The 22,953-nt window shown below is 43.9% G+C and overlaps 1 protein-coding gene across 1 annotated transcript in view; it reads right to left on the bottom strand.

Annotated features, from left to right (window-relative positions):
* Nucleotides 1-6,684: 6,684 nt before the first annotated feature.
* Nucleotides 6,685-22,953, bottom strand: part of nmbr (neuromedin B receptor) — a 40,298-nt gene continuing 24,029 nt past the window's right edge. The window contains exons 4-5 of the mRNA XM_019254692.2: nucleotides 9,536-9,774; nucleotides 6,685-7,527 (exon numbers count right to left, since the gene is read on the bottom strand). Of these exons, the coding sequence (XP_019110237.1) occupies nucleotides 7,365-7,527; nucleotides 9,536-9,774 (402 nt within the window). The 3' untranslated portion in view covers nucleotides 6,685-7,364. The remainder of the gene's footprint in view (nucleotides 7,528-9,535; nucleotides 9,775-22,953) is intronic.

Here is a 22,953-nt window from a genome sequence, read left to right on the forward strand (position 1 = left end):
TAATGAAACTATAATGTGTATTTATTTAGACGAAAACATTTAAGATTTATTGGTATTTTGTGCTTGATGATTCCCATTCATATAAATGAACACCTCAGGACATAAAAGTCATTTAATTAATAGTAATATTAGTAAAAACAATGAAAACACTGCTGAGGAGTTATCAGTACAGACAGTATATAGCATCACATACGCACACAGTTCATCCTGCTTTGCCTCGTGGGCTTATGAGCATCGTCTGTTGGGTTCAGTGTTTCTGATAAACTGGCAGCATGCAGACACAGTGAGACTCAGAGAGGTGAACACATGTTCCCCTCAGGAGACTGAACCGGGTCAGAGCGGACCGACATTCATCAGATGAACACAAACATGACTCGACACTTTAGCTAAATGAAATAAATGAACGTGCATTAGATGATGGTGTCTCCTCTCAGCTCTTTCGAAGGGTTCTAAATAAATGAGCATTCTTTCACTTTAATGATGAAAACATCGGAGACAGTTTAAACAGCCGCATTGATCCCAAACAGCTGAAGCTATTATCAAAGTGTTCTCCTGTCACGCGGGCCCTCGGCTGCACGTCGGATCAATAATGCTGATTTGTGCTGCAACATGTTTCTTTTTTCCTCTGGTGTATTAGTGCAGGGAGCAATTACAGGAGGTGATTTAGGAGAACATTACATCCTGCATGTCTGCAGCAGAGCGTGGATGTAACGCCGGTCTGCTGAATTATTGATGCGTCTTCTTCTGTTCGTTTGAAATCACAGAATAAAACAAATACAATCAAACGTGATGACTCACATCCTGAATTAGTCATTAAGCTCATTAGTCAGCTCCGATTCAGGTGAGTTAACTTTTCCTAAACGAGTTCACAAAATGAAATTTTGACGTTCTCTTAAATATGCATCTGCAGGTCGATTCTCTGCCTTCCTCTTATTTTTATGATTTTAATCTCGTGTCTGTTTCAGTGTCCTGTATTAAAAGGAGCTTTATAAATAAATGATCTTGCATTGTTTGTCCACACTTTGGTTTTATTGAAGCTGAATCTAAAATCCAAACATTTTGGATCTACAGAAGCTCCCATATGATTAAAACAAGCACCCTGCTGGTGTGTCTCCACTCACCTGTCACATGGTTTACCTGTCTGCACTAACAGGTGGACCAGGATCAAGACATCAATCAAACTTTAGTTAATAAGTCGTTTCTGTGCAATAATTGAATTTAGTTTTCATTCAGCAGAAAGTCGTTCCCTCTGCGGCGCCGTCGTCTTCCAGCCCAGCAGGCATCAGAGCGCCCACGCTCCTGAACCGAATCCTCCGAGAGGAATTTATTTCTCGCTTATCGCCTTTTCCACGCTCATTCACAGCCTCATCTGTCTCAAACAAAAGAATAAATGAACCCATCTATTCTCTGTTTATCAGCCAATTACGTGTTCATGCCTCTCTCTGACACACACACACACACACACACACACACACACACAGGTATAGAAACACACACACAGGTATAGAAACACACCTGAGGAGTGACATCCACATTATTTCCACTCTTCATTCTTGGTGACTGCTTCCTGACGCGTCTGTATATCGCAGTGTTCACGTCCAGCAGCTTCCCTCAGCTGAAAGTCTCATTCAATCAGGCCAAGACCCCTTCAGACCCTCTGATCTTCATACAGATCTACTGCTGTCCATCAGATCAATGATTCATGATCAGCAGCTCCAGTATGGACGGTGAGAATTCATGTTGAAGGTGAAAATGTTAAAGTCTGTCCAATAAAACATCTGCATTTGAAATATGTCAAACCCGGTGTCGTGTCTCCAGGTTCAGGTGCAGGAGACAAACAAACCGTGGACTCATCTGTAAAGACGACTCTGATCAATGAATGAAATATTTCCACTGTGCTCACCACATCTTTAATGTCTTTAAATCCTCCTGGAATGTTTGAGGAGGAGCTGCTGTAAATGTTGGACTGGAACAAACCCTGAGTGATGCTGTCGCCTGTTTGCAGCCTGTATCAGCTTCAGGGCGGCTGGCTCTCGCTCGGTCAGTTTAAGTGAGCACTGAACCCAGCACAGTACAGTCTACGTCCATCAATCACCCCGTTACATTACTCAATCAGAGAGCTCCTACGTCCTCCACGACCTCCTGAAAATGCCAGCAGATAACTTTTAATCATTTAGTTATGTGATCCATTAATTATATCAAATATCGATTATAGTCTCTCTGACTTCCACACACATTTAGAAACTGGAAACCTGTGATTGAACTTTATTATGGCACGTTACAATATGCAATCCATCCATGTGTTGTCGACACATTCATAAAAACCACAACACAAATAATAACACAGTGAGGCCGAAGCATGAAGGAGCAGCACAGATTCAAACAGATTCAAACAGATTCAAACAGATTCACAGTTCAACACGATGCAGCTTCATTCATCTCGTCACATTCTTCAGATTTTTTTACATTTAAAACATGAAAACAAACGTTCTTCAAGTTTTTTCAGCTGTTTCCTCACAACTCGTATGTACACGAACTCTGATTAAAGCCTGTAATGTGTTTGTGAATGGCTCCGGGCCCAGAACCGTGTCCTGGTCCTCCACTGTACCAACACACCAGGAGGTTCACCTCCATCCACGGGTGACTAATACACCATGTTTCCATGATTGGACGAGCAGTTAACGGGGCCGACAGTCATTGTCTTAATCTTATTTGTCCAGAGCAACATCGGCTCCGTTTCACGCCACAAAGGGCTTCTCGTTAATCCGAGCGCTCGGCCTTCGGAGGCGTGATGAGTCTAATTAAACCATCAGTGATGAGACGAGTTAAAAACCCCAAACTGTCTGAAACGCTCCGATTCTTCCCGCCTCATTCAAAAAGGTGAAAACCACCGTCTGATAATATTCCACTCATAATGACATGAGGTTTTGTTTGAGCGGCTTCCTACATTTCCCAGCAGACACTGTGTTCAGTGAGCCAAACCATGAAAATCACAACGAGCAACAAAAGTTACAAGAAACAAAACTTTTGATCCGAACAACCAAGAAATGTTTTTCTGTCGAGTCGATTTCAGCTTCTCAAACGTTTTGACGACTCATAAGACTCATGAGGACGTGACTTTATATTTAATGCACCAGACAACCAGCTGACCAGCCAATGACAATAAAGCATCTGTCGTGTCAAACAGACACGTGTCAGTCGAGGCTTTCGCTGCTGTTGGTTTGAGTCTTTTTTTTTTTCTGGGATTTATTGGAGCGTGCCTCATGTCAGCTCCTCCCACAGCTCCATTCATCTGGTAATTGTTTGTGGGATTTGGATTAATTAGTATAATTATCTTTATTTTCCCCTCACTGGCGTCGTAATATCTTTCCTTCAGCTAACAACACATTACAAATCATCACAGAACTGTACAAACAATGTGACATGGACTCGTGTAAGAACTGATGTCGTGGTCTGTCAGTGCTTCATCTGAACACTGCAGCCTCTGCATGAAAACATTATTAGAGAGAGATGGAGGAGAGGGATGGAGTGAAAGATGGAGGAGAGGGATGGAGTGAAAGATGGAGGAGGGTAACATAAGAGCGGAGCTGTGATGAACGTGTGATGTCTTAGCGACACTTTGTGAGACTGATACTGAAATTCAATCCATCTCATCAATATCTTTTTTAACAAACACAGAAACAAAAGCTCGACGTAACGGAATATTTTCATCCTCGCTTATGTTTTGGTCGAGTTCAGTCGAGATCAACCAAGCAGCTCTTCATGTTTGAAGCGACTGGCCTCATCCCTACGCTCTTCTAACAGTGAAGTAATGTTGGTCTAACAGTGAAATAACGTTGGTCTAACAGTGAAATAACGTTGGTGGAGTTGTTGAATCTAAAACATACCGTTTGCACAGAAACAGTTTCTTTGTGGATTCAGACACGTGACATCCTTTATCTCGTGTTTCCACGGACACGTAATGTCATGTTTCTTAAAGGGACAGCGCAGGGAGCTTGACTTTACTTCAAACTGATGATATGTTTGTTTTTGAACGTTCTGTCAACGCTACAGAAACGCTCGGTAACTGTTAAGTATGATAAAGTTTGAATGAAGTGTGAGCTCGTGCAGCAGGAAAGCAGAGAGGCTGCTTCCTCATTATTTCTGTCAGATGGATCGCTGTGATTGGATGCATGAAGCCATTATCAAAGAGTGAATTATCGTTTTTAGCATAAGCTCATTTTATGCTTAGATGATCAAATTAAATAGTGATAATAATATTGCCTGTCCCGTTTAATAACATGCATGCTCAGTATTGGAATATGTCTCACGTGCTGCCACACGTCCATGAGCTGTGACGTCCTCATTAAAATGTTTCTCTTCATAATTAAAACCCTGCGTGAGGCCAGACGGGCCTGTTTGATCCAGTCTGTGAGTGACTGTGAGGCTGCTACAGTCATCTGTGTCCGGGCCTCACTGATCACTGAACAGAACCAGAACCACAGAACTTTATTCAGACTGGATCAGATTTAGACACAATATATTTGCTGCTTTTCCGTCTGATGTCTCCGACAGCTTCAACTCTCTGTGATTCGGACTAGCTATGGACACAATCTGCCATTAGCAGCAACAGAACCGGGCTCAGCAGCCGGACCGGACCGGGTTGGAGCACAGCCGCTGAGACCAACAGGGAATAACGTGACAGTACCGAGGAGACTTACAGACTTTATGATGGAAACATTGATCAGTAATGAACCGTAACCCGCCAAGAAAACCACCCCACCAGGCTGCTGTGTTCACTGTTAGACTGGACACTGCCGGTTCAGAGGTTCTGTCGCCGTGTTCACTGTTAGACTGGACACTGCTGGGTTGGAGGTTCTGTCGCTGTGTTCACTGTTAGACTGGACACTGCCGGGTTGGAGGTTCTGTTCTGTCACTAATGGTTAGTGTGAACACCGAGTCCCTCCTAATCTGACCTCCTAGTTAAAAGTGACTGACCGAGCTGCCTGTTGAGTCGGGTTAGAGATTTCCGGTTCCCTCTGATCCACTCCGAGCTCAGCTGTTTCATGACGTGGTTTAACAGCGTTTATATCAGCAGCTGGATGAATAACGAGCTTATTATCAGACTGCTGCTGAGGCTGATTGGATGGCAGCTGTGATGATGACTGCAGTCATGGGATGACTCAGCTCTGCTGTGTGCTTTGGTTGTAATGATGACGCAGGATTTCTGTGTTGGCTGTTGGTTTGGTAACACATCTGTCCAGGTTCAGATCCTGTGAGGTTTAACACGCTTTCTTGGCTGATGAAGAGCAATAACCTGCAAACACAGCTTCACCCAGCCAAACCCGGGAGGACCAGCTGCACTCACAGCCAGCAGGCTGAGCAATGAGACTTTCATATTGACTGACTCAACACTGGACAAAATTCAAAAGGTTCAAATCTCTTCAGGAAATCATGCCATGATGTCGTGGATATCTCGATAATGTTTGTGAAATGGGATGAAAAACTTATTCAACTTCAAGTTAAAGACATCTGAGGTCTGAGGAACTCGCAGCAGTCTAGCCACCCACGGCGCTTGTTGACAGGTGGACAGGTGCATTCAGACGCTCTGACACCCACCGACTGTAATTTCAGCTTCACTTGCACCTGATTGTCTATTTGAAGAGCTAAGAGCCCCAAAGTGACAACCTGTAGTTAGGCTGCCCTTAATCGTGTCCTGTCTCAACCTTTAAGTGTCGCTTGATAGCTCCGTCGGGGACTTTGTGGATGTGTGTGTCTTTGTATTTGTGCGCTCACATAGCAACATTTATTATGTGTCATCATTTCAAACGCAGAGACGTGAAGCATGCGTGGCACTGAAAAACACGTCAAACATTTTAAAGAGGAAACAAAAAAATGTTCAAAAGTACGTCACGTGATCTTCTTCTTCCGTGAGGTTTTTTTTTTTTTTTTTAATATACAGCAAACATCATCACCTGTCAGGCCATGCCAAGCAGCAACACAAACTACCGACGCCGTACTGTTAGTCTGTGCATCCACCAGGAACACCTCTGTACAATCCTTCTTATATTTAAAGGAAAGAAGCTGTTGGGTATTTACAGAGCATGGAGGACATTTGGCACCAGATGTTGGAGCAGTGGCAGTCTACATTAATAAATTAATGATGTATGTTTAATGTCAGGAAATTGATACTAAATTACAATACAAATATTTAAGAACTTGGGAATTCACCAAGTGTTGCCTTAATTTGCTGTTAGTTTAGTTTGTTGCTGATACAGTTAAAATCCAGTGGCTTGGAGAAGAAATAAAGACTCAGAGAGTGTTGATACAGATTAAATGAAAATGTAAATGTTGGATGTACCATATGAGCCAGTTTAGTAGAGGTCCTGAGGTACTGTGAGTTTCTGAACATGGCTGGACTTCGAGGTGACGACAATGCTTCACAATCTGCTGCACTTGTCCAAGTATAAACTGGAGCGTCACAGCCTGGTGAAGCCAAGTCAATACAATGTTTTCTGCAAAAGTAGCGATACAGTTCTGAGGCCACCATACTGGACCTCATTCATGAAAATCCCAAACAGACCGGTGACAAGGCACAACCCTGTCGGAGTTCATTACCCACAGTGCAACTTCCTGCAGACACTATTGACAAATATCACTCCAGGAGAATGTGAGTGCTGTCAGACAGAGCTGTACCTGGTGGACACAAAGCAAACATTGACCAAAGAGGTTTTCCTCCACGCGGGCTGAGACAGTTTACAAGGCTTCTGGTTGTATTAACTGCTACAAATGCATTTTCATGAATCCCCCAAATAGTCGTAGCAGGAGATCAGAGAGCGACCAACCCACAACTCAAAATCTTTCAGTGGGTCCAAGCATTTGCCGAAATGTCCTTGGATTCGAGGACGACTCACTCCTGTCTCTGGGGACGTCGCTCCATGTCTGATAAAAATGGCTGTTTAGATCAATCAACGATGCACATTCCAGCAACTTAGCACAAGAAACAAGCTTTCACAGCAGACATGCTCGTGCAGTAACCATGCTGTCAACAGGACTGTCTGTCCTCTTTCTTTTCTTTTTGTGAAAGTTTAACCTCCTCCAACACCTTTCCTATATACTTTTAGCAAACAGTATCTGGAGAACTGTGGCTGTAGAAAAGTGAAGTGTTTTCAATGTCTGACCTTGTATTTCCAAGAGGCACTTTTTGTTTGATTTTCAGATGATGGAGAAACTCAGTCAATGGATCTAAGACGTGTAAAGTTTCCTCGACCAGTCCACACAGTCCACACTTTGCACCACAATACCTCTCCAGCTTTCAGAGCTGCAGGAGTCCTGTGTTTGCAGAACTGCTGAGATGAGGGGAAACTGAAACTCATGGCAGACTTTCACAGAGCCACTTCCTGTCTGCTGGAGTTGCCGTTAGCTGCTGGAGGGTTGATGGCGGCGGTGGGCGTGGTCTTCTTGATGGAGGTGAGTCGGATGTGGGAGGTGCTGTGCAGGTAGCTGGCCTGGCGCTCGGGGCGGGGACCTCGACCACATCGCAGCTGACTGAAGAAGAAGAAGATTGAACTGAGTGTCTGACAGATTCCAACAGTACAAGACAGAAAACTCTTCAGTATTTAACATAGAAGATTCATCCATTTCATGAAAAACCACCAGTTCAAGTCTCAGTCTCGAACATTTGTCAGATTTCATCGACTTCTATGGTAACTGCACCTTTTGGTTTTGGATTGTTGCTTGGACAAAGAAGCCGTTTAACAACATGACGTTGGGCTGTGGGACATTTTTCACTATTTTTGTTCTTTTTTTTTTGGCAATTTGTTTAATCCATCAATCAACATAACACCCTGTGGCCATACGCTACAAAATATGATGTGCTATCAAAAATAAATATGCAGCATCTGCAAGACTCTCAAAATAAAGTTTCCTTGGTAAACATTGTGAGCTGGTCGTACTCTGGTCAGGATAAGATGGTGAGTAACGTTGCCTTCCAGGCATAAGTCACATAAGTGAACTTACATACGTATCTTAAAAGAAGTCGGTGTTGGGGCGGCGTTTAGCTCAGTTGGTTGCTAAAGGAAAATCTGAATTAAAGCAGCGATAAAAAAATGAAACAAACGTCCAGAAGTCAGACTTTGTGTAACTGGGTAATAAATACAGTTAACTCTCTCTCCAGGTACAAAAGGCGAAGGCTTAACATTTCTGTACTTTATGGACATTTTTCACACTTTCTCCAATAACACAGTTAAAGTCCCTTTTGAGTATTAAGAAATAAACCCAAAGACAGGTGAATTATGGTGCGCGCTTCATGCTCATTATAATTTCTTCCCACCGGCACATTTTGTTTTGCCTCCCGTTTTTCTGCTGCCTCCGAGGTGTCAGGATTTGCCAGCAAATCTGACCCAAATGAAGCACAAAGCCTTCCCCGGGTTACTGTCTGACTGTGACAGTCACAGTCTTGGGAAGGATTGTGCTGGAGCTGTCGTGAAGAGTTTTGAAGAGAGTTTCCATCCTGCCGAGGTTGAATAATGAAGCGGGAGCACTCAGAAAGAGATTTAGAAAATGACGAGGCCATGATTACTTCATTTTGTGATGCAGTTATAGAGTCTGAATGTTTTCCTGAGTGCTCGGAGACGTACAAATCATCAACCTGTTGGACATTTTTGATTAGGCAGTTTATCATCATCACTGAACGCAAAACATCAGGCTGCCAATGCCGAACAGCAGACTGCCACAAGACGCCAAATCTCAGCTGACTGCAGGAAATCAAATCTGCATCTGCGTGTCAATATTTGCCCTGTTGAACTGTTGCAGTATTTACCCTCTGCATGGGAAGGTTAAAAATGAATCAACAAACTTATATAGCACTAAATGTTTCAGCCATTAAAAGTGTTTTTGTATTTTGAGAATTCTGGATTCAGTCCAAATATGAATGTCGTGCCTCTATAATGAATATGAGCTTTAAATCCATCTTAGTAACTCTTCTTAAAATAGATAGACAGACAGACAGACAGACAGACAGACAGACAGACGTGTATTTGGAGTTATTTGTATGAGGTGATTCATTAACTGGCTCCTTCACAAACTTGAGTCATTAATAAAAGATGTGATGCCATCACGATGTTGGGAAGCAGCGATGGGTTTGAACCACTGACACTGTAACGAATGGACGGCACCCACAGATTTCTGAAGAGCTGATCTGAAGCTGTTTTCTCGTCCTGCATCAAGTGGACGTTTGAGGAACTGCCGTGTTTGGCACTTCACAACCACAGAGGTTTTTGGTTTGAACATAGTTGGAAACGCTTCTGGTAACGTAAGGATCCAACTTAACATCCTTGGTCCATGATGCTGATTCCGATCTCGTTTCCAGTGTTCATGTTTGTTGTTTGAGGGATTTGAACTCAAAGACAGAATGTTTCTTTTAACAGTGGGAATCAATGGAGCTGAGAGATCCTGGGATTTGTTGACAGAATCTAGAATATGTTTGTATCATGGTCAATATTATTAACGGACATAAAGCCTAGACTGAAGTTTGACCCGATCCAGGAACTCTCACCTGTTGAAGTGTCTTCGGAAGCTCTCGCTGAGCAGGTAGAGGGCGAACGGGTTGACGCAGGATGAGGAGAAGCTGAGGACTCTGGCCAGCAGGGTGATGACGAGATGAGCCAGTGACAGATCCATCTGGTGGTAGTGGAAGGAGCGGTACATGTAGAGAACGTGGTTGGGGAACCAGCACAGGGCGAACAGACCCACGAACACCAACACGATCTTGGCCAGACGCTTCCTCGTCTCCATCTGGAGGAGCAGAGACAGAAAAAAGACGGAAAAGGAAGAGACGTAAAGAAAGAGATTCTGCATCAGTCGCTTTTCATTCAGAGAGATGTTCTGCTGGAGCAGTGTGTTAGCTGTGGAGGTCTTCATTAGAAAAAGAAGCCAGTCTGTTACTGATGACTGATTTGATTCATTTTATATTTTGAATAAATTAATGAATATTTTATATTTCTTACAAATGACTTTCAATATAAATGTTTTAGACCCAAAGCACGACGTTTCTTTATTCGTGGTTATACAAGAGTTTCTTATATACTTCTACCAACAACCTTATTAAGTGCATTTCCTCGTTAACACAAATATCTAATCAGACGTTGTTGGTGTTGGTGGGCTGGATTAGATCTCTGTGCTTCACAGAGAATGACAGGAAAAAGAACAAGGTGGACCTGATCAGTACTCGTACCAACCAAAGTATGAACAGAACAGCATCTCTGACTCTCTGATGGGCTACAGCTGAGGGTTTGGATTGGATGGCAGGGTCAGAATTTAGCATGAACACGTGAAAGAATGTGATGGATTCATAATTATAAAAACAGGAAACATAGTCAGACCTCTCGTTTCAAACAAATGGCTTATGAATGTCAGTTTTAGAGGACGTGTTCGGCTTTTGAACATCGGCACTCTGATATAAACTGCTCTGTAATGGCTACATGACTTCAGATCGGTTCAGTGCAGTTTGAAAACTCGTCCTGCTGATGTCTGGATGCTTAGAAGCAGAGATAAAAATACAGGCAGCAGAAACAGGTGGTTCAAAGCAGTCATTATACACCAACAGTCGCTCATTTGGGCGGAAAATTTTAATCATGGTTGACGAGACAAAAGGTTCGGTGAAAGTTTCGTCCAAACATCTGATGATGAAATGGATGGAAACAGAGGAAGAGGAGAAGTCACCAAATGAGTTCCGTGTGCGGCGGCGTACGTGGAGTCTGACCTCGTCAGATGGACGCTCGTCTCGCAGAGACATAAAGGTCAGTGATGTTCTCATGCAGCCGCTCGCACAAACAGAAAAATGCCAACAGTGTTTTTCAAAGTGCTTCTCTGTGTTGTGCAGACGTGGAACCCATCAGACCTCCTGACCTTCTGAGGTACTCGCTTCCAACGTGTGCACAAATGAAACCCTGAGGAGCACATTAGGCCTCCTGCTGGAGGAGCTTTATGTCCCTCAGGTGCATCACTGAACTCGAAGTCGCTGCACTGAACCGGAAGGAAAGACAACGTTTGTCAGCAGCAATCAGCTGGTGCAGCGGTTGATTGACACCGCCTTCATCTTGTTCTGTCCTTACAGCCTGAAGCTTACAACCTCACCAACATGACGGAGAACTTTTCAAATGTTTCTGTTCTCCATCATCCGTCTTCTTTTCTCTCTGGCCTCTGTATTAATATGATGGAGCTACAGGTGAGCTCAGCACCTCAGTTACTTTCTGCAGAAAATCCTCTCAGGAGAGAAAACCTGACAAGATTTGCATATTCGTGTCGTCCTGTTTGCGTCGTGGTGACGTGAAGACATGAAAAGACTAGAAACAGCTTCATTAATTATTAATTCATTCATTATTTCTATTTCAATTGTTTAATGTTACTTTACACATGAAGACACAATAATATAATACGATAAACTCAGAGTTTGGCAGATCTCAGGTTACCGTTCAGACGAGAAAATCAAAGTCTGAATATTGATTATTACCATTGACAGGATCATTTCCTGTCTGACCATCTGAACGGCCAATAGGAAGATTCTGATTTTGGCATCACTCATTTCATTTTCACCGCAGGCGCCCGAGTGAAGAACAGATGCAGGTTCCAGCTAACCATCGTTAAGTTTAATGGCGCTCGCCTCGTCTGACTCGCACGTAAATTAAAAAATAAAAACCAACAGAACAGTCTGATTACAGCGTGGGGGTGGTCTCTGCTGCTCGGGCGGGCTGCTGATTTGTGTTTGCTCTGATTTTCTGCCAGCAGAGTTTGGCGTTTCTCCCAAGATCCTCTTAGGCACCTGCAGTGTGTGTGTGTGTGTGTGTGTGTGTGTGTGTGTGTGTGTGTGTGTGTGTGTATTCAGATGTAATAGAGTATCTCGTCAGCTCAATGATGATAAATCTTCCACGGAGCTGCTAACCGCTGCTTTATCACCGAGCAGGAAGCCTGCAAAGCAACATGGGACTTTCTGCCGGCTCCCATCAGAGACGGTCTGAGATGGACCGACACGTGAGGGACCGAGGACACGTCAAGACGTCAAGACGTCACGTCTTTGTGTTTTTGCTCTTGTAGCTGTTGTGGAATAAACCTGCTTCTTTGTTAGAATGCTGATTGATGGTACACCAATGGAAGCAGCCATGTTCATGGCCATGCTTTAAAAATAAAGTCCTCTAAGTACTCTCTATTCTCAGATTTGACTGTTGCTGTCACCTGGCAGAGTTTAGACTTCACATGCTGCTCTGAGCGAGATGTCCAACACCTCCATCACCTTCGATGACAGGATTTTCTAATCACTCTCTCAGCTGTGTATCATGTCTTTCTTTGGTAATCTCCAATAAGCAGCTTGCAGTCTGAAGTTTCCTTCAGTCTTTGTCAATCATGGGAAAATCTAATCTTACTTTGGTTTCTCCTGATCAGCTTTCCTCTGACTGAACCCACAAATCAGGTTTGACCGGAGTTCAGCACCATTACTGCGACGTCGAGCTTAAAAGGATCATCAATCTGTGTCTTTGTCTCCTGGCTTGTTGATGTAAATACAATGATTTGATTTCAGTCATCGTTCTCATCGATGATAAGACATCTCTGTTGAGGAAGATAACGCAAAACTCGAGATTCAGGAGTCACAGACTGTCGTCCCTGCAGGATCCTGGACTCATCGTAACAGTATCGATTGATTTCAGTGGAATTAATCAGAATTTCATTCACAGACGTGAATCTGAAAGACGTCACGATGCTATTGTTTCACACACACACACACACACACACACACGCACGCACGCACGCACGCACGCACGCACACACACACACACACACACACACACACACTGCAGCCTATTTCTGTAGGCTGTGTGTTGCTCGAGGGTTGTTCTGGCGTTTGTCAAGGTTTCATGAATAAACATGAACTCTTGTCATTGTTGCAGAGAAACTTCTACGACTGTTTTTGTCGTGTCGATGAATGAATGTGAGACAAACACACAAATACAGGAGTGTGTGTGTTCTGTCTCCATCTGAGCTGAAGGGCTGACAGTTCTTTGAGGGTTGTTGAATGGTTAAAGCCACGTTAGAATCTATTCTTCTGTGCTCATGTGATAGAAAACGGCTGAAGACGGATGTTTGTTTAGTTTAAACTAAATGCAGCGTTTTTTAAAACAGCTGGATTCAGGAGCAGAGACACAAATCAGGAGAAAAGTTGCACACCGTAAAAAAGTTTCCATGATGTTTCAACAACAAGTTCTGAAAACTGTCTCCCTGCTTCACTGAAGTTCATTCTTTCAAGTCGTCCTGAAATAAAGTGAAACCAGAGACACAAAACAACTACAAGGAGACAAAAAACAACTACAAAGACACAAAACAACTACAAAACAACTACAAAGAGACAAAAAACAACTACAAGGAGACAAAACAACTACAAGGAGACAAAAAACAACTACAAGGAGACAAAAAACAACTACAAGGAGACAAAACAACTACAAAGACACAAAACAACTACAAAACAACTACAAAGAGACAAAACAACTACAAAGACACAAAACAACTACAAAACAACTACAAGGAGACAAAAAACAACTACAAGAAGACAAAACAACTACAAAACAACTACAAGGAGACAAAACAACTACAAGGAGACAAAACAACTACAAAACAACTACAAGGAGACAAAAAACAACTACAACGAGACAAAACAACTACAAAGAGACATAAAAAACACCTACAAAGACACAAAACAGCCTCCACTTCAACACGATCAGATCAGGACAAACATGATGGGATTAAACTGAATTTCTTTTACTCTCTGTCTCTCTTTAAGTCTTTCGTCCATTCACTGAAGATGAACATGGATCTTCTTCATGAATCCATTTTGTCAGAGACTTCCGTAAACTAAATCACCTCATCACCTGCTGCTTGTCAAACGAACCCGATGTATGAAAGACTTCATGAAACGTCTTTTTTGTGAATCCTGTCTAACCTTCCTGTCCCTGTGTCCCAGCACCACCAGCTCTGCTCATCCAGTCCTCACAGTTGGTTTTAGTGAACTGTTTAAACTGATTCTGGTCTTCAGTTTGTGCTTGAATTCTTTTTTGTCTCCCGTGAATTTAAAAGTGAAGTTTTTAAGAAACTTTTTTGTCAGCTGCGACACAAACAGGGAGTCATGTTTTAATTTGTTTGGCAGCTGCTTGTTTTATATTTTTTATTCTAAATGTCACAAGCTGTGTTTCTGTCAGCGGGGAGACGTTTGAATCCCGTCCGCCTGCAGCATTTTAATGATGAATTTATATTGTGAAATACTTCAGGGGGACGTTTTGAGTATTTAAGCAGCTGTGGTGATGGACACATGATGCGAAGCACAAAGGAAACTGCTCGCAGCTGAAAGAAACTGGGGATGGAGGTGACGCAGCAGGAACACCTGAAAACAAAAACTAATTATCACAAAGACTACGTCCAGGTTCTAGACAGTCTGCGGGGACGTCACGGAGACTACGTCCAGGTTTTAGACAGTCTGCAGGGACGTCACAGAGACTACGTGGCCTGCAGTTCTCCTTCAGGTAGCTTCCCCTCTCAGCTTGTTCAGGTGATTTATGTTGAGGTTGAACTTTGAGGTTAAACACATTAAACTTCGTCTTTTCAAACTGTGCGGTCACTGTCTTTTATTTTACAACGTGTGAATGTCAGGACCTTAAAGGAGATGACGGTGACAATGACAGATCTGCAGGCAGTTATTAAGGTTGAGTTTGTTATATTCACCTGCAGGACGATGATGTCTGCAAACTGAAGGACATGAAAAGATGTAATATCAGAGAGTCTCTGAAGACGCTGAATTCAATCTGTGCTGTTTGGGACTAGATTTTTCACTTTCATTTGTACAAATAAGTTGAGAGTCTGTTTTCAGTTGGAGCCTCGGGGTGTGATTTCCAGACGCTCATATTTCAGGTTTATTGTCTTTCAGGAAAATGAGCCGTGAAAAATGAAACACAAACTCTGTGAATGCATCTTTTCTTATTTATGAAGTTATGAGTCCTCAGATGAGTCTGCTGTGTCTATGCATCTTGATTTGTTTTGTGTTTGGACTAGATTACGTTTCTAACAGTAAGAATATGATTACATTACTTTCTGTGTAGGACAGGCCCCAAGGTGTGAAAATCCAGCGCACCCTTAAACCACCTCAGACAAACAAAAACATATTTAAATAATTATATTTAGATTATATGTGGCCTTCAACACGCTTTGGAGAAACTGGATCATATTTTATGGAGGAAATGTTTTCTGGTTTTCCCTCTGATGTCCTCCGGCTGCTCCGCCTCAACTCTCTGTGATTTACAGAGTTTATGATGGACAGTGAAGTAAACTGCTGACAGCTGTAGCTGCTGTTAGCTCATGTTAGCTCAGTCTGTTAGCTGCTGTTAGCTCATGTTAGCTCAGTCTGTTAGCCATGTTAGCTCATGTTAGCTCAGTCTCTTAGCTGCTGTTAGCTCATGTTAGCTCAGTCTCTTAGCTGCTGTTAGCTCATGTTAGCTCAGTCCGTCAGCTTGGCGGTGAGCTCAGAGCGACGAGTGTTTGTACCAACAGGCGTTATGGACTACCAGGAAGAAGAAGAGGAGGTAACCAGGCTCAGCAGCTTCTATGGACATAATGGCAGAGGAGAAGAGCTTGTTGTTGACGGTCCAATCTGCGTAAACAGATATCTGTGTCTCCAGACTAGAACATGCTGACAATAACACCTCCATGGGTAAAGACATTCTCTGTGACTCATTCTGGGCGTGTAGTATTTGTGGTGTTATCTTGGGGTTTAAAGTCGATCCACCAGGATGAGTTGGGCAGAATGTGAGACCGACTCAGGCACTTCTGATGAACTTTGAGAGTGTCTCTAATTCTCCTTGGCCAAGAGTCAATAAATAATACAGCATCAGACATCAGAGGCTCCTGAACACTTTCTGAACTCCTGACCTTTGACCTTTGACTTCAGCAACTTCTCCAAACATTTGGTGACCTGGTTGATGATTGGCTGTTGGCAAAGTTGTCGACTCACTAGTTTTTGATCAGAAGTAATGTAATCAGAACAAATACTCGAGTACAGCTGGACATAGTTACACAGTGGGATTACACTCTGACACTGGAGGAAACAAAGTTGCTTCCAAAGTTTGAAGATTTAAAATATAAAATGATCTCAGTGTGTGTTGAGAAGGCACAGAGGGTCATTCACTGCTGATTCTGTGACTGTGGAAGCTTTAAATAATTAACGAAGGGACCCACAGTCAGAAATTTGAATAAAATTATGCACAAAATTACAGATGCACACATTCCTGCTGCCGACGGCTCCGAGCCTTTTACTGAAAAACACATTCATACAACGAGATGAAGTCCCGACAGCTGATTCAAATGAAACGCATGAAACATTCCACAGAGTTCTGTTGTTCTACACCGAGTGTCTGACTGAAGCGAGCAGCTCTGATTTAAACTCATCCAGACTTTAGCTGCAGAAATCTTGATGACGGACTCAATCAGCCAATCAGTCCAGAGAAAGAAACTGCTCCACTCAAAGCCTCAGACTGATGCTGCTGACCCGCAGCCTCCGTCTGCAGAGGGTGATGGTGGTGATGATGATGATGATGGAAGCTGGCAGGTGAAGCAGAGAAGTGATAAAGCCTGTTGAGCTTCATCCCAGAGGATAGAGGAAGAGGAGGAGGAGGAGGAGGAGGAGGAGGAGGATCTGCAGGCTCATCAGTCTGCAGAGATTGGAGGCTGTGAGGTGACTTCACAAAGTGACAAGTTGTCTGTGCTGAGAGTCGAACCCCGCCCAGAAACAAACAGGTGAAGCAACTTTTATCAAAAATATTGAACAAACACGTTCTCACTCATTCTTTGAAAATACAGTGCTGAGATGTTTGAGTGACGATCATGCTGCTCTGTGTCTACAAGCACTGATATGTCAAAACTAAAATCTTATAAAGCGAATGTCTAAAATAAGTAGGTAAAAACATCAAGATGGTGCCGTGGCCTGTTTGTGTTCGTACACTGAGAGCAGCATTAAAGTTCCTGACTGCACGCTTTGGATTCAAACATCTTCAGGATGTCATGAAATCCTCCTGCAGTTCTTCTGCAGCTCCGTTCTTGTGGATCACTGCAGAGTGAAGCTCTGGAGAGCTGCATGCTGATTTAAACCCAGAGTCAGTGATGCTGAGTCTGTCCTCTGCTCCATCAGACACAGATAACAGGTCGCATCATTCTGTCAAATCCTGCAGCTGTCAATCAGCTGCCGACAACATGACTCAGTGACCTCACGCTAACAAACAGGCCAGAGCTGTCACTTCTCTCAAAGCTGCAAATAATAAGAATTAGATCATAGAATAGTCCTACGTCTTCCTCCTCCCAGCTAATCTAAAAATCTGCAAAGACGTGGATCATCGTGGACCTGAATGAAGCCTGGTTGCTCAAACAAACCACCTGTAACCACGCCCACCTGTCAGTCAAAGCGTCCACGCTCTTAACCCTGCATAACTTTAAGCCTTAATATAATGTGAACAGGTGAGTTGTATATAAATTCACCCTCAGTACAGTTGTCATGAACGGGGAAATTAGCTACAGAGACCAAAACTGTTTTTTGTACCAGGCTGTAAACATGTTTATTTCTGCTGTGAAACATGGGGACTTATGGAGACTGACTCACTTCTGGAGCCAGCCTCAGGTGGACGTTAGAGGAACTGCAGGTTGCAGGCGTGTATTGTAAATATGTTGAGCTCATGTTTCTGCACTGACAGAGTTGATCTGAGAAAAAATATTTCAGCATTCACATGAATATAAACGTCTTGATGAGATGGAGAATATTACAGTTCTATTAATATTTATGACTTATGTAAGAGCTCTTAGTTTCTGATGGAAACTCAAACACTGCTTTGCTTCAGCAGCAGGCGCCGCTCTTATTCTAAGTGACAGCTGACTGACAGCTCCACAACAAGTCCATGATTGCATCCTGAGGTGTTGGACAGAAAGACACGAGTCTCTGCGTCCTCTGTGAGATCAGGCGTCCACCTTCAGGAGGGGCTGAACCACATCACAAAACAAACAGCAGCAGACAGCTTCGTCTGCACAGGAGGTCGAACAAACAGCTGATAATGAACAGAGGAAAAAAAGAGGCGGAGGAGAGCGATTGATTTCAGATGAGTCAGCGTTTTCTGTATGCACAAAAATCCAAATACTGACGGCTGCTGAATCCATTAACTCCAGCTGATTGTTTTACTAACGAGCTTTAAAAGAAACTGTCTGAGGAAAACACGACAAATATAGTTTGAGATGTTCAAGATCACAGGCTGCTGACCCTCCACCCACCTGCTGTGCACTGCAGCCAAACTGCAGTTCCTCTAACGTCCACCTGAGGCTGGCTCCAGAAGTGAGTCAGTCTCCATAAGTCCCCATGTCCAAATGTCCAACTTCACAGCAGAAATAAACATGTTTACAGCCTGGTACAAAAAACAGTTTTGGTCTCTGTAGCTAATTTCCCCGTTCATGACAACTGTACTGAGGGTGAATTTATATACAACTCACCTGTTCACATTATATTAAGGCTTAAAGTTATGCAGGATTAAGAGCGGGGACGCTTTGATTGACAGGTGGGTGTTACAGGTGGTTTGTTTGAGCAACCAGGCTTTCATCCAGGTTTTAGACAGTCTGCAGGGACGTCATGGAGACTACGTCCAGGTTTTAGACAGTCTGCGGGGACGTCTCAGAGACTACGTCCAGGTTTTAGACAGTCTGCGGGGACGTCTCAGAGACTACGTCCAGGTTTAAGACAGTCTGCGGGGATGTCACGGAGACTACGTCCAGGTTTTAGACAGTCTGCGGGGACGTCACGGAGACTACGTCCAGGTTTTAGACAGTCTGCGGGGACGTCTCAGAGACTACGTCCAGGTTTTAGACAGTCTGCGGGGACGTCACAGAGACTACATCCAGGTTTTAGACAGTCTGCGGGGACGTCTCAGAGACTACGTCCTCGTCACTCTGACATCTGGACCTTTCAGACTTGTTTTCTCTAACATGTTTTCTGACTGAAGAATCTTTCTGTCCATCTCGTGTCCTCTGTGTTTTTCCAAACTCCATGCAGGTAGATCTTTTATTCAGATGTCCTCAGGATGTGCTGCAGGCGTTCAGTTTGTCCATCAGCCGTTTAATATTGATGCTTACAAACCTGACGAGTGTCTCAGGTGAAGTCTCTGACGGTGTTTAACCTCCATCCTGAGCTGAGCGTTCCTCCTTCACTGTAATGTGACTCTCCTCACTCACTTCATTACACTTAACTACATCTCTGCGCCTCAGCACGGAGCGAGTGTTTTCTTTAATGAGGCCACACACACACACACACACACACACACACACACACACACACTCTCTGCTTTAATATTTTATCATCCATCCAAAAACAGACGAGTTTTTTCAACACGTCCTCCCAACTTATCAGAAACAGCTTCAGTGACTGAAACGAGCCTGCAGTCCATCGAGTCCACGTAAACCAGGTTTGACACAGAGGACACACAGGACATGTCATGATGGAGGCTGTCTCCTCGTCTTCCTGTCCGTCTCTGTTGTGGCCTCTAGTCTATAGTCCTCACCTGCCTGATCATCTCAACACCTGTTCCTCATCATCTAATCAACCCAAGAAGAAGTCAGCAGCCTCTATGGACTAGGGGTTGCACAACTTCAGATTTTTTTAAGTCGACACTAATATGATGAAAGTCGAGTCGACGTCGACTAGTCGCCGGTGACGTCATCGATATTTTCAGTAATTATAAAATCACAGGAGGAGGGAATGCTTTGCAATAATCTGTATTGACTGACGATGCACAGCTGTTACACAGGAAGCATGAAGTAAACACAACAAGCAGCAACTCAGCTGTTAAACTTAACAGTAACATCTACACGTAAATCTACAGAATACTGAACAAAACAGTTTGGGAGGAAAACAACCTGCAGCCTAGTGACCGTCACAGTCCTGCTCAGTCACAGGTTTTCGGTCCTGGTTTGCAGGAACACGAGCGCATCTACGTGCGCTGGGTGAAGGCTCGCCTGGTGTCGCGTGATGGTTTTACCAGCGAGTGAAAAAATCCTCTGGCTTGTCTCTGGGACAGCCAGGTAACGTTTGCCTAACTTGGCCAAACGGGGGAATCTCTCCTGGTTCTGGGCCCACCGCTGCAGCAGGTTCTGCATGGTGGGAATTTGCGATGTAAAATATGGGATTAGTGCAGCATTAGCGACTAGTCGACGCCAAGCTCTAAACGTCATTGTGGCGTAGTGAAGTCGACTAGTCTGTACAACCCCTACTATGGACATGATGTCTCACCTGGTGTGTTTTGAAGCAGCAGTCCTTCCCTGAAGCTCTTCTGGACCTCACCTGGTAATTCAACTTTTTGTCTTTCTTTGTTTTCTCGTCGTCTTTCATCGACTTTGTTTGTCTTGCCTCGAGTTTCCAGGAGAGGTCTTTGTACAAACTTTTCTTTCCTGGACACACTAATGCATTCCTGAGTAGAAAAAGTTCCAGTGATGTATTTTGTCCATTAGTTTGGAGACATTTAGCTTTTTATTTGTTTGCACAGGTCTGATATCTGCACAAAGACATCCAGACGTTGGTGTTCTTGTAGATAGATCACCTTCCTCTGTGTGTGTGTGTGTGTGTGTGTGTGTGTTTGCCCTCTAATGTATTCCTTATCTCCGGGAACATAATGAATTAGCTCTGCTCTCAGATAAGATAGGGGGGCGTGTTTGATATTGATGTGGGCGTCTGCAGTTAACACAGCAATTGGCTTCCAGCCTGTGAAGATGTGGAGATAGGGGCGGCGTGTGAAGAGGCTTTTCTCATTTAAGGAAGCACAGATAGCATCGCCGCCCACACAGGGAGGCAGCGATGGATTTAACTGTAACGAGATCAATTAGCAAACATGAGACGGGACGTGACGGCTGAGACACAGAGGGAAGACGACGTGGAGATACATCTGCTTCGCTCAGGCGTGTTGGGAAACCATGGTTTACTTCATGGGTCTGTAATTTACACATTTCCAATAATTTTCTGGGTATTTCTTTTTAGAGGATGGAGATAATGTTCTGTAGCTGCTGTTAGATCAGTCCGTCAGCTTGGCGGTGAGCTCAGAGCGACGGGTACCCGTCGCTCTGAGCTCACCGCCAAGCTGACGGACTGATCTAACAGCAGCTACAGAACATTATCTCCATCCTCTAAAAAGAAATACCCAGAAAATTATTGGAAATGTGTAAATTACAGACCCATGAAGTAAACCATGGTTTCCCAACACGCCTGAGCGAAGCAGATGTATCTCCACGTCGTCTTCCCTCTGTGTCTCAGCCGTCACGTCCCGTCTCATGTTTGCTAATTGATCTCGTTACAGTTAAATCCATCGCTGCCTCCCTGTGTGGGCGGCGATGCTATCTGTGCTTCCTTAAATGAGAAAAGCCTCTTCACACGCCGCCCCTATCTCCACATCTTCACAGGCTGGAAGCCAATTGCTGTGTTAACTGCAGACGCCCACATCAATATCAAACACGCCCCCCTATCTTATCTGAGAGCAGAGCTAATTCATTATGTTCCCGGAGATAAGGAATACATTAGAGGGCAAACACACACACACACACACACACACACACAGAGGAAGGTGATCTATCTACAAGAACACCAACGTCTGGATGTCTTTGTGCAGATATCAGACCTGTGCAAACAAATAAAAAGCTAAATGTCTCCAAACTAATGGACAAAATACATCACTGGAACTTTTTCTACTCAGGAATGCATTAGTGTGTCCAGGAAAGAAAAGTTTGTACAAAGACCTCTCCTGGAAACTCGAGGCAAGACAAACAAAGTCGATGAAAGACGACGAGAAAACAAAGAAAGACAAAAAGTTGAATTACCAGGTGAGGTCCAGAAGAGCTTCAGGGAAGGACTGCTGCTTCAAAACACACCAGGTGAGACATCATGTCCATAGTAGGGGTTGTACAGACTAGTCGACTTCACTACGCCACAATGACGTTTAGAGCTTGGCGTCGACTAGTCGCTAATGCTGCACTAATCCCATATTTTACATCGCAAATTCCCACCATGCAGAACCTGCTGCAGCGGTGGGCCCAGAACCAGGAGAGATTCCCCCGTTTGGCCAAGTTAGGCAAACGTTACCTGGCTGTCCCAGAGACAAGCCAGAGGATTTTTTCACTCGCTGGTAAAACCATCACGCGACACCAGGCGAGCCTTCACCCAGCGCACGTAGATGCGCTCGTGTTCCTGCAAACCAGGACCGAAAACCTGTGACTGAGCAGGACTGTGACGGTCACTAGGCTGCAGGTTGTTTTCCTCCCAAACTGTTTTGTTCAGTATTCTGTAGATTTACGTGTAGATGTTACTGTTAAGTTTAACAGCTGAGTTGCTGCTTGTTGTGTTTACTTCATGCTTCCTGTGTAACAGCTGTGCATCGTCAGTCAATACAGATTATTGCAAAGCATTCCCTCCTCCTGTGATTTTATAATTACTGAAAATATCGATGACGTCACCGGCGACTAGTCGACGTCGACTCGACTTTCATCATATTAGTGTCGACTTAAAAAAATCTGAAGTTGTGCAACCCCTAGTCCATAGAGGCTGCTGACTTCTTCTTGGGTTGATTAGATGATGAGGAACAGGTGTTGAGATGATCAGGCAGGTGAGGACTATAGACTAGAGGCCACAACAGAGACGGACAGGAAGACGAGGAGACAGCCTCCATCATGACATGTCCTGTGTGTCCTCTGTGTCAAACCTGGTTTACGTGGACTCGATGGACTGCAGGCTCGTTTCAGTCACTGAAGCTGTTTCTGATAAGTTGGGAGGACGTGTTGAAAAAACTCGTCTGTTTTTGGATGGATGATAAAATATTAAAGCAGAGAGTGTGTGTGTGTGTGTGTGTGTGTGTGTGTGTGTGTGTGTGTGTGTGT

This window comes from Larimichthys crocea, chromosome VI (genome assembly GCF_000972845.2).
Source record: "Larimichthys crocea isolate SSNF chromosome VI, L_crocea_2.0, whole genome shotgun sequence".
NCBI classification, from domain to species: domain Eukaryota; kingdom Metazoa; phylum Chordata; class Actinopteri; family Sciaenidae; genus Larimichthys; species Larimichthys crocea.